This window comes from Acanthaster planci, linkage group LG21 (assembly GCF_054643075.1).
Source record: "Acanthaster planci isolate LZ-2023a linkage group LG21, COTS_SCS, whole genome shotgun sequence".
NCBI classification, from domain to species: Eukaryota; Metazoa; Echinodermata; class Asteroidea; order Valvatida; family Acanthasteridae; genus Acanthaster; species Acanthaster planci.
This window is the reverse complement of record NC_141797.1, coordinates 1,469,415-1,483,362: the sequence shown is the minus strand read 5'-3', so window position 1 is coordinate 1,483,362 and position 13,948 is coordinate 1,469,415. Positions and strand designations below refer to the sequence as shown.

Here is a 13,948-nt window from a genome sequence, read left to right as displayed (position 1 = left end):
TTTTTCTATAACACACAATTATCAATCTTGATGAGCGAGTAATCCTCAACCTCTGCTCAAGATTACTCCCAGAATGAAAGGGGAATTGCATATTTTATGCTAGGTTATTCAATTTGGAACATACTCAAGAGTCAAAATATCAAGTAATATTTCATAAAAAATTTTCGGTTTAGACACAAATCACGTGACATGAACTTAAAGGAGCAGTTTTTCTGCATATGTGTTTATTGCCTATTGACATTGTATATGTTTTCAAGCAATTTTGGTATAGCTTTGCGATATTGGATCCTCATCAAAGTTGCAGCCAACAAAGACCCTGATAAAAAAATTATTCCAAATGATGATGTCATGATGACGTCATCTTGTGATTTTTGTTTATAAAGATTTTAATGATTTTACACAAATATTTGTACATATTTTTCGACGGCCAGTTTTAGGCACTTTTGTCGATGTGACTGACTATATATTTACAGTGTAGGAGTACACTCTAAGTCCAGCTGCTACAGAGGGTCCTAGAGCAAAATCGTCACAGATCATAATTACTGATACAATTATCTCTTCAACGACTCGAAATCCAAAACAGCTTTGTGATTGTTGATGTACCAACAACTGCGTCTGATTTCATTTTGCTTTTTTCTACTTTGTGCCTATCAAATTTCAACATATCGGTTCCTGTACATACTCTTCTACATGTATGTGGATGGTTCGTTAAACTACACATGAAATTCCAAGTACCAGCAAAGTTTTACAACGGTTTAGTCTACCTCAGCTTCTGACGTGTGCTTTCGGAAGAGTTTGTAAACCTATCATCTAAGGACATCTAGGGACAATATTGATGCTGCATTTTTGGAACTGTATCCATGAATGTCGGTCCCTGGGATTTAGCGGCAACAGTTATGATATTAACTATGAAAATCTATTAATAAAGTCTTTTGTAGCCATTATCTGCTTATATAGTCAAATCAACTTTTTAACGTGCATTCCACCCCACTTTAATAGCCTTAACTGTTTGCCTTTTCAAATATTTTCTAGGGCCGTGCTATGCAAACTGCGTTGGCTTTCCCCTGAAGTCAAAACAAATTCTGTAACATCAGTTAAGAACAAACCAAATAAAGCTGCTGTGTGTTTTGGACCTGCAATGAAATCAGAAGTGTATCAAGAAAAATCAAAAACAGAGTGTCGATGTCAGAATTATGCAGGTATGACTTCTATGGGCCTATGGGTTTTTTCTTTCAAAAAATTCAGAAGGCTACTAAATTTTATAAGGTATATAAAGCCACGCAACAACTGGATTTCCAACCACGGTGGTTTCTCTTCAAGTACAACCAGCCAATTATTTTCCCATTTCTCTTCAAAAACATGACTTCAAAGATTGCCAGAATGGCTATCGTGTGGAAGCTGCTGATTCTTGCAGCCACCTTTGCCGCGGTTTCATCTTTGGTTCCAATGGTGAGTGTAGAAAAACAAGGCGTATGTATCTAATACGTGTTGTTGTATCTAAGCATTGCTCTATTATTCATAACTGCTGCAAGTAATATGTTACATCAGTGTGTGAGTTATTTGTGTTTAACAGAAGTTCCCCCATGCAATATTTAGGACAGATATATGATTTAGTAAGAGCAACGTTCGTTTCGGAGCGAATTGTAATTTCCCTTTAAAATGCCCATTCCTATCGTACAAATAAAAATTCACTTATGCATTCAATCGGAACATGCACCTCTGTCATCTTTCATTCGTTTTAATTGAAATCAACCCATTTTCACTTTATAATGTGCAGGCAATTTCGCGTAAAGTGTTTTAAGGTCAGCCTTGTCAGGAATTGGAATGCATCTGAGTGTTAACATGAGTTATATTCTTTAAAATGTTCAATTGAATGGTTACATGTTTGAATGTTCTTGATGGTTGAGCTAAATCGGTATGTATAGTCTTTTGAAACATTGCTGGAGAAGAACAGCTTAGTGCAACCACAGTTAGATGCCTCAAAAGAAAGATCATTGATCGACAAAACGAAAGAATGAGAGAGAGTTTCACAAAACTACAGACAGAACAATAAAAGAACAAAAAATATCCACATCCAATTGCAGAAAGTATGACGACTAATTTCTTTACAAGATTTTCCTGTTAGTATATTTGTAGATTTTATGTCATAACAAATGTCATGACTCTGCACTACCACGTAGGCCTCAATTTGTGCACGGCCCTATGTTAACTGTTGACACTTTCCCTGCTTGACTCACAGTGCATTCGTTATCAACCTTGTGTCATAATTCGTGTAAGTCTGTGTATTTAACTCAACGCTGAATGTTCGATTTCGCATAACAGCAAATGAAAATTAATGAATGAAATCAGATTTTCTGTGTGGAAGATTTCAAATGTGCTATAATTAGCAACAAATACGTCAAACTGAAATCCCAACCACTATTGTAAACTCTTCAACGACAGGTGATGCGTTTTCACTTTTTAGAGGGATATGTTGCAAAAAGTCAGATGAGCGTCATCGCGATAAGGAGCCAGGTTATACGTCGTTTTCAACATGTGCACCAAACTCACATTTTATTTTACAACTGAAAAAGTGCATTATCCGGGAAAATCTGCTGTATCACTGACCTAATTTATGCCAGTAGTTTACAAACTAATGCTTCATCAGTCAGCTACAAGTTGGTTGTTCCCAATTGCCATTCCTTGTTTTACAGAAAAGCGGAGTAAGAAGATTCACACGTTCGACTTCGTTCGTTTGCGCGTAAACTATGTTGTGGATTGTGAACGGTTCACCGACGACAAAATATCTTTTCAATGTGCCAAGCTCAATCAATGTAGTTTGCAGGTCACATGTATAGGGTGTCAATTCTTGGGGAGGGGGCATCTCATCATGGGAAATTTATGGATTTTTATAAATCATCCCCTCGTCAAAAAGTGTGCCTTTTCTGTAAAAAGTCTTTACGTCCGGTGAGGTTATTTTTACCTATTTACTTTTCAACTCCTGATTTCAGACTCTCAAAGCTACAACATTTAGTTTCTGTTACTCCGCACCGTGGAAGGTTCCACCCACGCTCGCTTGTCACCCAGCACCCGCACATTAAGCTTTGGAATATAAGTTTGGTCTTAGTACTCAGTCTCGCCCAACAATTGTCGGCTGTAAAAAGAAATTCCCAACTGAACAAGTTGCTTTCTCAGGTTCGGTACGAAAGAGTTCAAGAGTGCGTGTTCAGAGGCAGAAAAAGACCCTCAGGATGGGGTTGCTCATTCTATTTATATAGTTTATAGAGGATATTAATAGTGTTTCGCATTTCTTTTGCCTATAAGAGACAGAATGTACCTGCCAGTCTTTCTGGTTCACCTGCACTTCGGGTGCGATGTTTTCATTAATGCTGGGCAGGCCATCCCCTGTTTGTATGCATTACCTGACCTGACCTGAACAGACGTAAATTACAAAATTCCAGGCATTGTTATAATAGACCCTATTCTCATATTACACATTTGACAGCAGTTCAACTTGCACGTATATTCTCCTTATAACCTTTAGTTCATGATTCAGAAGTTATGGACAAAGCAGCTTCAGGTTCATGCAAGAAACTAGATCGTCGCTCAGCTGAGTGCTGCGGTGAATTGTCTTTCAAGGTCTTAACGAGAAAAGTCAATCTCACTGGTAAAGATTGCTTTGAATATTCTACCTAGTTCACTGAAGTAACGTGGGGGTATAAACCACGAGAATAGAGCAAAAGATTTCAGACTATGACGTTTCAAAACAGTTGTTTCTGTGCTTAGCCCAACAAACGTCTTATATTTTGAAATCGCTTTCATATTGGTATGTTCATCTTTGTACACATTTTCTCCTTTCGGCTTGGCTAATTCTAATTCTTACGTAAGAATTTCAAACTCGTCATTTGGGCCCTATTTCGTTTGAAGTGATACTTTTTCTCGATTTCTCGAAAGGTGGAATTGAATTGTGTTAAATTTTAACTGCTTTGGCCCTGGATACCAAAACTAGAATTCCATGCGAATTAAATTGGTCACAAAAGAAACGTCAGGAATGCCAATCAGCTGACTCAATATTATACCTGTTTAATTTTTTAATGGGTACCTATGTTTTTCATGCAGTTGCTCTTTTATAAGAAAGATCGTTTATTTGACCTCTTCAACTGTAGGTGCTTATTGCCTATTAGCTTTTTTGAATTAGTGGTCTCTTTTAAGTCTTTCACCAATCTGAATAAGGGATTGCCCACTTGGGTTACTTATGCTTTGTTAATCAGTTCATGAGATGAAGAGTTTTTATCTCCAATTTTATACAAGCATGCGCTTTCATTGAGGTTCTTTCCCAATAATATGGCCTTCATGTCAAAATAACCGTCCTTGGTAAAACAATTCTCGACAAAGAGGTTTCAGGTAAGACTTGGCTTAAGTTTTCATGCCTTGTGCTGATTTATTTCGATGACACAAATTTCACAATTATATGTTAGGGACGTCTTTGCTTTAGCTCTTCTTGTCAACACGCAGACAGATTCAACTGGGGGATAATCAGTTTCGAGTTTTACATAATAAGGAACGGTTTCCTTTCTTTATATAAGAAGGGCATTATTTCGTCAGAGTTGAGTGAGAGGATTGTTAGTAATTGCAGTTTTAGCTAGGGAGGTGCAAGGTTTCATTTATGCTCCAAAGCAATCAGAGAAAAATACAATTACATATCCCCCGATGACATTCGTCCCATGTTAGAAAGAACAGCCCACCTCCACAAAAAAACAATTAAAAAAATAAGTAGCGCAACAAAGCAAAATATAGACAGGCACATAAAAATACATCAAAACCCAGAGTTTAGGTATTGACAACCCATATGTAATTTGGACTTCGAGTTTTTCAGACAAAGTGTTTTCCAGCCTCAGTGATTTCTGACTAAACTACATTTGTTTGTCCTTAAATCACAGCCCGTGAGCCTCCAGCAATTTGCGTAGGCATCCCTCATCTGAGACTGGCTGATATCTGCCTGAAATTTTACGACGTCCAATGGAGAGGTGGCTTCCACGCATGCGTTGCATTGGAAGTCCATGTCGCTTTTGTGACTGTATTGGAAGTAACCCTGGGATGCATTGACCTGTAAAGAGGGCGACCTAACCAATCAACTGTTTAAGAAAACATTTGGATAGTAGTTTTATTCCAGCAGAATTAGATTTGATTTACTCACATGCTATTCTGAGTATAGCTGGCATAAAGCGTGTACGCTACATAATAAAAGTATTTCCAAATGCATTGCGCAAAGCAGATTCTTGTGAAAAAAAATTATGATTCAGGCTAGAGTTTAAATAGATATTATGCACGTTAATTTTTCAACTCAATGATTTTAAGCAGCATGTAGAGCAACCTGACACATTTAAGAAAACTGAACGCGCTTCCACTTCAAGCTAGACTTTCCTGCTGGGTGCAACAAAAGAACCTCATTTGAGGTCTCAAGGGATTTTACTCATTGGAGAAACCTTTCAGAGACTCAACTTGTAACAAAGAAACTATGTAATGATTAATCACCCTGTTACAAATGCACGTCAGTGGCTTTTGAACAACAATACTTTCAAGCTGAAAACCTTTCTTGCTCAAACCAATGCCTTAAATTATGTATGAATTGTAGAAGTCATAAACATTTCAACACTGGCTAACTTTTTTTTATTTATTTATTTTTTTTTAGGCTTAATGTCCGTGAGGCACCCCAGGCACACATTTTTTTAAAAGGGCACCTCAAGAAAATTAGTTGCAACCGCATTTCAATTCACATATTCCAAATTGGTGGGTGGGGGACAGGGGCACTTGTATGAAAGCAACTAGGCATAGATTAACCACCCCTGATACAAAATGACGAGTGGCTGTTAAACAACAAAACCTTCAGTTAATAAACCTTTCCTGTTCAAAACAATGTCTTCCATTGTGTTGGGTATGAATTGTCAAAATCATAAATATTTCGCCACTGGCTAATTTTTTTCTTAATTTCAATGAAAAGAGGGGAAAGTAAACATTAGCAGCAGCCACATTTCAAAGGAGACAATTCACAGATTTCTAATGGGGGAACTGGGGCCACAGGCATCTGCTTTGGGCACGTCCCCCCGGTAGTTACATCACTGACTCAAGCCAGGGTTAGACATATTCATTTGTTGTTTAACTGCATTTATTATTTAGTTTAACAAAAATGACCATTTAACGTTTTACCACTCTTATTATCACTATTATTAAAATCACTTTGAGAGAGACGGCTAGTCAAAGATTTTTAAGCTACCAGTAGGCAGATATCGCAACTGTCAATGGCGGTCTCCAAGCCTATCCTAGACCAACAGCATGCAATTTTCATTTCCCTGCAGTCCTGTTCCTATTACTACTATTGCTACAGGTATATCAAAAGGGGGATGTAACAGACATGTTTAGACTAAGGTTGTATATTTTCATCGAAATATCTTCTGTCAAAGAATATTAAAAAAAAAATCTTTCCTTACGAGCAAGAATAGCTTGAAGTTACAATCATTTCAACATTCCTGAAACCATTTCAGCTCCCTAAGGAGTATACTAGCCCGTACTGCCATTTGGGCTCAAACGGCTAAACAACCCTGTATGTCCTCAAAGGTACCGATTTATTCCTGGCGAGAGGCACGTAGTGGTAGAGTGACTTGCCCAGGATCACAACACACTGCCACCAGCTGGATTCGAGCCCCTGACACCAGCGAAGAAGCATGCACGCAAGAAATATACGCCATATAGGATTGGCAAAAAGGTTTTTTTTAATTTGTTTTTTTTTTTTTTTTAATGTAGTGATGCAGTTACGAGGAGTCAAAGAAACACCGTAAATAATAAAACCTGCCCGACCGCTAAATAAGGACTTACCGAAATGTAACGACCTTCCACCGGTTGATTGGTCCATGCCCTGTTTACTGCGCAGACAACAGGTGGACGTCACTTAACGAGCACATTTATCACCTTTTGCCACCCTAATCGTTTGTTATTGGTCTTTTCCTTATAACGTTGGTACCATAAATAGCCCTTTCATTTGCAGTGTTTTGACAGACCCAACAGATACTTCGTGGTATTGCTCCTTGGCAGCATTTTGCAACTCTCATAAGCATGTTATTGGTTCGATCTCTTATGATGTGAATGCGCCTCCCTACATCTCGATTCCCAACGTAGCACCTTTGAAGAATCGGCAGCGCTTCTGCTGAAACGCACTCACCATTGATGGTAATATACTACAGAAATTGTTATAATTACTCACTACACATATTGAATGCCACTTCCCCCGAGGTTATGGTTGAAACTTGATAAGGATTTTGTTATTTGCCAACAGTAGTAATGGTAGTTAGTATAGACCAGTTTGACCTCTGACCCTTGACCTACGTCCAGTGCAGTATAGATCAGATTGACCCCCACGTCCGGTCACGTGTGAGTAAGTCACTTGATTGGTTAAAAAATGAAAACAAGAAAGACTCCCATCCCTTGAAAAGGTACAAGTAGTCTTGAACCTCTGGATTTAGTAGGTCACGTCACATAACTGCTGTTAGATCTTTCTCCGGCTCTAGGGACGTGTTTATGTCAAACCCTTGCCAAAATGTTACTGACCAGGATGCAAACTCTGGATTGTTTTTTTTTACCGAGATTGCTACAGATTTCAATGTGTGTTCGTCGTTATCCGCTTCAATGTGAAAGCTGGCCTGTTTTGTTTCACCTCCGTGTAAAGCTACCCTTTTACCTCGATAAGTTACCCCTTCCCGTGAATAAAATCATGAACGTCTTTTATTGCTTTAATAGCAGAAGGAAGAATGCTCAAATAGATGATTAGCAATTCAATCAGTGGTATATTTTTAGGTCTTTTTGGGAGGAGGCAATTTTTTTATTTTGTTTCCCCTGAAAACAACGGCTCCTCTGTTTCATCTTCATCGTCCTCCATCACCAACCCCACCATCCACCAAATAGTCCTGTTTTGAATGTATTAATGCTTTCAATTCTTTAAAAACTCTAATAATGTCTGGGGAGGAGAAACTTGACCCCTGTCCCTGTCTGGAAACGCCATTCAATGTATTATCGATCAAAGTTAATATGGTAGGAAGCGACGCATATCAATACCACGTTGTGGAACTGACAACTTTCATCAACCCATTGTTGCAGCTAAAAATCTCAACCTCATATAAACTGTTTCACAAGGTTTGGTTTTAAATTGGATCAGCACGTTGTTCTTATAAACTGATGATGTTAGATGTAGGCCTGTGTCTCCTATTCCAGGGACTTGTTCGCGTGACTTCCTTGACAACAGGACGTCCTTGCTAACAGGATGCAAACTCTCTGCTTATTCTTCTACGGGGCTGAAGTCCACATCTGTCCAAATGTTTCAGCTTCTCTAAGTTCGTTGACAAAAGCAGGTCAGTGACCAATTTTGCAGGGGGCAATTTGTTTGAGGGAAACAAAATGTTTATACAGTTCTATGGGGAATGAGAGTTTATTAAAGGGTTTTATCCGCGCTTTCAGCTGCAAGAGAAGGGGATTGGAGACCTTAAATCTTTTTTTTTCTCATCCCAAAACATACAGCCCACATCAGCTTCGAGTTCCAGCACATTTGCCAATCATTTCATTTCTCTCTGTCGCTATTTTTACTCTCAACCTGAACTCTCTAAAATTGTACTCAAAATCTTGAGGGCAAACAACAAGAGGAGATTTTAGGAAATTTATAATGTTTGTTTTGCCTCTGGAACAGGGTTTTAATATTCATGTACAGTGCAGGTATTAGCTCGTTGACATGAGCGTAAATCCTGGCGGGGATTTGGGGAGGGGGTAGATGGGCTTTTGACAACCCCCCCCCACACACACACGATACGAACGCAGTGTACGAAATGGATTACGTGGACATGCGCATTCTCTGGCTAAACGATCTCGGGCTATGCCAAATGGGAGCTTCTTGCTAAATCAAGAGGCCAAAAACAAATTGCAAATTGAACCGCTATAAAAACACACATCCAAACACACATTTCTGGTCTTTCTTTCATCGCCCCCAGCACATATTCAACCATTTCCCTGAACTAATCAAAACCATGTGAACTCCACCGTAGTGTTGACCTAGGCCGCAAAGTTTCCGAATCGTGATGGAAGATACATTAAATCTCAATTTATTGGCCCTGCAAGTCTGTTACTTAATCGGGCCTGGCTGAGGTACGTGCCAGAAGTCACTTGGGTGTAAAATCGATCAAGGCGGTTTTGTACAAGCAGTAGTGTAATTAAGGGTCGGGGAGAATTTACCCTCTTGTGCCCCACCCCGAAAGGGGAATGAATGACAGTCTGCCTTAGTCGTCAGTAATTTAACTTTGCGTGCGACCGGATCGAATGCCCCCCGGACCCCAAAATGAAGGACCCAAGTGCCCCCTTCCACCCACCATGCGCGTTACACTTGCACACTGCGTGTACACGCATGACGAGGAAGGGCAGGAGGTAAACCACAAGGCTTTGTGCAAACTTTAGGCCTAGTTGGGACGCGTTTTCACCCAACAAACTTTTGTGCAGGGCATTTGCCATTCCTGCCACCCTGTAACAGTTTGTCTTCCTGTGTCAGCCATCTTGAATACGGCCGTTTTACAATACTGCGCCACCAAGAGTTTGCAACGCGTTAGCCAATCACAATGCACGAAATTTGTCGACCCAATGCGCGTTTGAAAAGGGTCGACAAATTTCGCGCGTTATGATTAGCCAACGTGTTGCAAAACCTTGGTGGCGCACTATTGTGAAACAGCCGTATTGAAGACGGGGTTAACTCTTAATTTGGGAGACCAGAGCTGATAGCAAAGAGATAACAGTTCATTACACAGTCAGGCTTACGTTTATATTGCAAATTATGTCCACAAGAAAAAATAAAGGTGAAGCTTTGAACGCAATATGGTCTGGTGCTATCCATTGAACAGATTACCTTGAATATGATAGGTTCTGGGATCAACATCGAAAATGGCATCCTCTGAACAATGTCTTTTAGGGAGGAGCAAGCTAGGCAGGACTCTAGTCTTTTCGCCAGTGCTTGGCAAAGTAGCCTATCTGTGCCCTGGTGTGGTGCACAGGGATTTTATTTATTCCTATCATTACTATAGTCTTTTCCTTTATGTTCGATCCACCTTCAACTGCACAGCCATTGTTTATGTTGGGTCCGGAAAGTTCGTTGAGAGTGTTATTGACTGAAATAGAGGCATCAATGAAAAGTGTGATACCGTCGACGATGACTGTGAACAAGTTTTTAGCGAATAGTCCAAATGTTGTGAAGTGGTCATATAATCTTATCAATTTCAGCAATGACGGCAGTAAATTTTATTTTTTAAAAGGACCAGAAGTTGAAATGAACCTGGCACAGTTCTCTACAGGCTCAATATAAGCCCTCGAAGCTGGGACAAAGGGGGCGTTGCCGTTATCTTGATGTTCAGCCGTGCCAGCCCCGACAGCCAGTTTTATATCTCACGGCTATGTGCTGAAGAGATTAACAGTGAGACATTATCGAACTTTTGTGGCCAAGCGATGTTACGGAACATGATTTTCTTTAAAACATGCGGTAAAGTCCTCAGGCACCCGCAGACCGCTAAGCTCCCTCTCGGTTGAAACCACGAGGTTGCCGATATTGCTGGAATCTATCGGCCATTGGGCTGGTGAGTTCGTCGGCAAACGGGTGTCTTTTTCCATTAGGAGATTTCTTTGAACTTCATCGATAAAAGGAAAGCAGGAACTGTTCATTCGTTCTGCCTCAGAAATCCTGATTGGGACATCACACAGATCGCTTGGATTGTAATTACGGCATGTGCTAAAAACATCATGTCGGTAGAGTTAAAGTGAATGAAACTTCGCGGTTCCCCGGCAGAATCATTAATCGGCCACGAAGCATTTTACACGACCTTTAACTTTTACTTGCGAGGAACATCTGACTAAAAATCGGAGCTTTGGACCAGTAATTGGAGCATTCAGTTTGTGTTTTCAGCCATGGGACAATCGTGGCTGAGCGCCGCGTGGTTTGCTACCCTGTTGATGTGTACGTGGTGTGGTAAGTTTGCTCTATACTTTTAATTTTCACTCCCTAAATAAATATGCAAGTTTTCAAAAGGCCAGAAATTGTTTCTGTGGGCTTTTGTTTATAAAGGAACTCTCTGCTTAAATTTAGCTTTGGTGGTATTAAAATGTTTTTGGCATTTTTAAAGTGAAGTACTTTTAGGTAACCCTCGATGTAGTAAGTGTCACCAGTGGCGGACGAATTGTGGTGGTTGGTCCTCAGTTGGCCTTTTATTAGTCTCCATTTGCTATACTTTTATGCGGTCTCTGTGCACTGGTGACGGAAATCGCCTGGTAAGCTTGAACTTCTCCGGATGGAATCCCCAAAAGGGAACAAATCGGAGCTGAGCACAGAAGTTATTTTTTGAGAGAAAAAAAAGTGTATGTCTGTAGACGTCCTCATCGGTGAATGCTGGAGGGGGGCGTACGTCCACGGTCACCTAGGCCTATGCTGCTGGACCGTGGAACACAAAAACTGATTTTTTTTGTTTGTTTGTTTTGAGGAGAGAGATATTTTGCGACTCTTCCTCAATCTTCTTCTTCGCAGGGAGATATGGTATATTACCGAAAGCAATTTACTTTTTAAAATTATTATTATTTTTATTTACTCTTTTACACAACACGCTGGGGGAAAACCGACTCGAATAAAGGCTATAATCGTGGCTCAGGAGGATTATCAATGGAAGTGAAGTTCGAGTTGCGGACAGATTCCAGGCATGAAGACTATAGTCTCTTCTCAAGAACCGTAGGAAAGTGCATTTTGTCATGTACCCACCCAACTGTGTTAAAAAAAGAAAAAAGACTAGCGGCAGACTGTTACTGTACTTATCTGTACACAAGCATGTTAAGTCGTATCATGCGAATGTCTGAATAAAATGTAGTCATTAATCTGATGAGCATGATATTTCTAGTTGAAATCAGAATTTTTCTGGAAATCAAGGTTCCCTCGTAAACATTTTTACCTTTACTCCCTATGTTTACACACAAAGCTTCTGTCAGTGCACGGGTAAGTCCGTAAGTCAACAGGGCTTTACCTCATGATATCAACGCGATAAGCTCTCGTTTTATCTGCTAAAAGATTGTAAAATTAGGTTTATGCCTACAGTAATTAATTTGATACGTGCGAAGCACAGGAAGGACTTCAAGTCCTTCCTGTGCGATCATTTCACACAATGATATTATGAAAGGCTCCGGGCGGTTCCAACGCAGACCGTCGTGCCGGTACGTGGACATGTTTCGCGACTCGGAGAAATAGACCTACAGGAAAAATAAATTGATCGGCATTGTAATATGGACTACTCTAATTGCTTTATGATGAAATCTGCTGTCGTAATTATAAAAGAGTTTAACGTTTTAATTACAGTTTTACTCTAAGCTGGTGACTTTTCTTTTCCCTTTGTTGGTGTTCGTGAACAGGTATTCATAAGCAGAAGTTCATCCTTCATAGGATAAGCAAAGAATGCTGAGATAGTTTTCTTCGTCAATTTTTGCAGGCTCTGGAAAGCAACAGTTCAATCCTGAACATTCATGGGGTAGGGCAGTCGGCGTTTACCTCAGTCTCAATATATTGACAGAGGAAGATTATGTTAAAAGCTTAGCCGCCGTGCGTTGCTGGGGTGCAGTGGGACTCCGCCTCTCATATTTTTTCCGATATATCACTGCATGGCATTTTGAGACTTAATTGTAACCCTTTGCAGTCATTTGGTACCACTTCTGTGAAATCGAAGCTACATGTATCTTCTTGCGTAGCGCCCACTTTTCGAAGAAGTACCTAATTGAACTTTAATGGCTGGCTAGCGTGCGTACATGTGGCCTTGAACTTCTGAACTACACTCGCAACATCAAACCATATCAGTTTGAGTTGAAACTCATTTTGTACTGATAAGGAGTGTCTTTACAGACAAGTAGGGGAAAAAAGGAGAAAAAAAGCTGCTGAGTTTTTTGGGGAGGGGTCGGGTTGGGATGGCACAAAATAATTATAACAGCTCTTTTTTGAAGTCCGGTAGTCTTTCGGAAAGCCGTAAACTCTTGAGGGCGTTAAAGAGCATTGTGCAGCAAGCTTACTCCGCCATGTCCGCTTAGCGGGGAAATTCGAATAAGGGCCTCCATTCGTCAATGCAAAATTTTAATATGTTTAGTACTTGTGGTCTGAAGCCTGAGTTTAGGTGCAAGCATTCGTCAGGGAAAATGATTGGAGGCCACAGGCTTCTGGAAAAGTCCTGAACAGAGGTCGCAGTTAAATGTAAAACACAAAGAAGTATGGCTTGGCCTCGCTGACACTGAGGCCTAGCCACATCATACAAGTATGTACATGTAGGCGTGTTTTGAAACTGAAAACCGGTGTTGTAATTCGAGTCCATCACAACTTCACAAGTCCTTTAACAAGGCTGATATTAAGTAACACTAAGGTGATCAATGACAAAAGCTGCTTTTGTCACAGCTCATTTGAATAGCTTTTGAATTGACTTAACAATAATGACTTCTGATGAACATCGGACTTGCAGGGACTTGTGATCAGGTTATGGACTGGAGTACACACTGTTGAAAACAGCCATGTCTAGCCATGATGATGATAATCAGGGGCTTGTCACTTTGAAAACGCTGTTAATTATAGACAAAATATTTACGTCTTTCTTGGTAGGTTTTTATATGCATAGGCCTTGTTAGCTGTAGCTGAGGGTTGTGGATGGCTGACATTCGTCTCTTTCTGTTCCCATCACAGCCCTACTTCAACTCAAGGCATAACTTTAATGCCTGAAGTCCAAACTGCAGGATTGTCACAAACCTTGAATCCTGATATCTCCCGAAGTGAAATGACTCAACAATTTACATACACTGGCGTATTCCTTAGAGCTTTCCAAAACCGTACATTTTCTGATGTACATGTAGGCCTAGGCCTACGTGTATGGTGCCTTGAAAAACC

General features: G+C 40.1%; 1 protein-coding gene and 1 long non-coding RNA gene across 4 annotated transcripts in view; both read left to right on the top strand.

Annotated features, from left to right (window-relative positions):
- Window positions 1-1,340: 1,340 nt before the first annotated feature.
- LOC147795667 (uncharacterized) lies at window positions 1,341-7,198 on the top strand. 2 transcript variants are annotated; one of them, XR_015423627.1, is made up of 4 exons: window positions 1,341-1,449; window positions 3,524-3,646; window positions 4,291-4,383; window positions 4,920-7,198. It is a non-coding gene; the product is annotated as an uncharacterized LOC147795667 (long non-coding RNA). The 2 variants fall into 2 exon arrangements; XR_015423626.1 differs by lacking the exon at window positions 4,291-4,383 and having other exon boundaries at window positions 1,346-1,449.
- Window positions 7,199-10,430: 3,232 nt separating this feature from the next.
- The window catches only part of LOC110983120 (MAM and LDL-receptor class A domain-containing protein 1-like), a 133,359-nt gene continuing 129,841 nt past the window's right edge, over window positions 10,431-13,948 (top strand). Inside the window, exon 1 of one of the 2 annotated variants that reach the window (XM_087131058.1) lies at window positions 10,431-11,020. In XM_087131058.1, the coding sequence (XP_086987184.1) occupies window positions 10,960-11,020 (61 nt within the window). In that variant the 5' untranslated portion in view covers window positions 10,431-10,959. Of the gene's footprint in view, window positions 11,021-13,098; window positions 13,329-13,948 lie in introns of those variants that run through there. The other variant, XM_087131059.1, reaches the window with a different exon arrangement.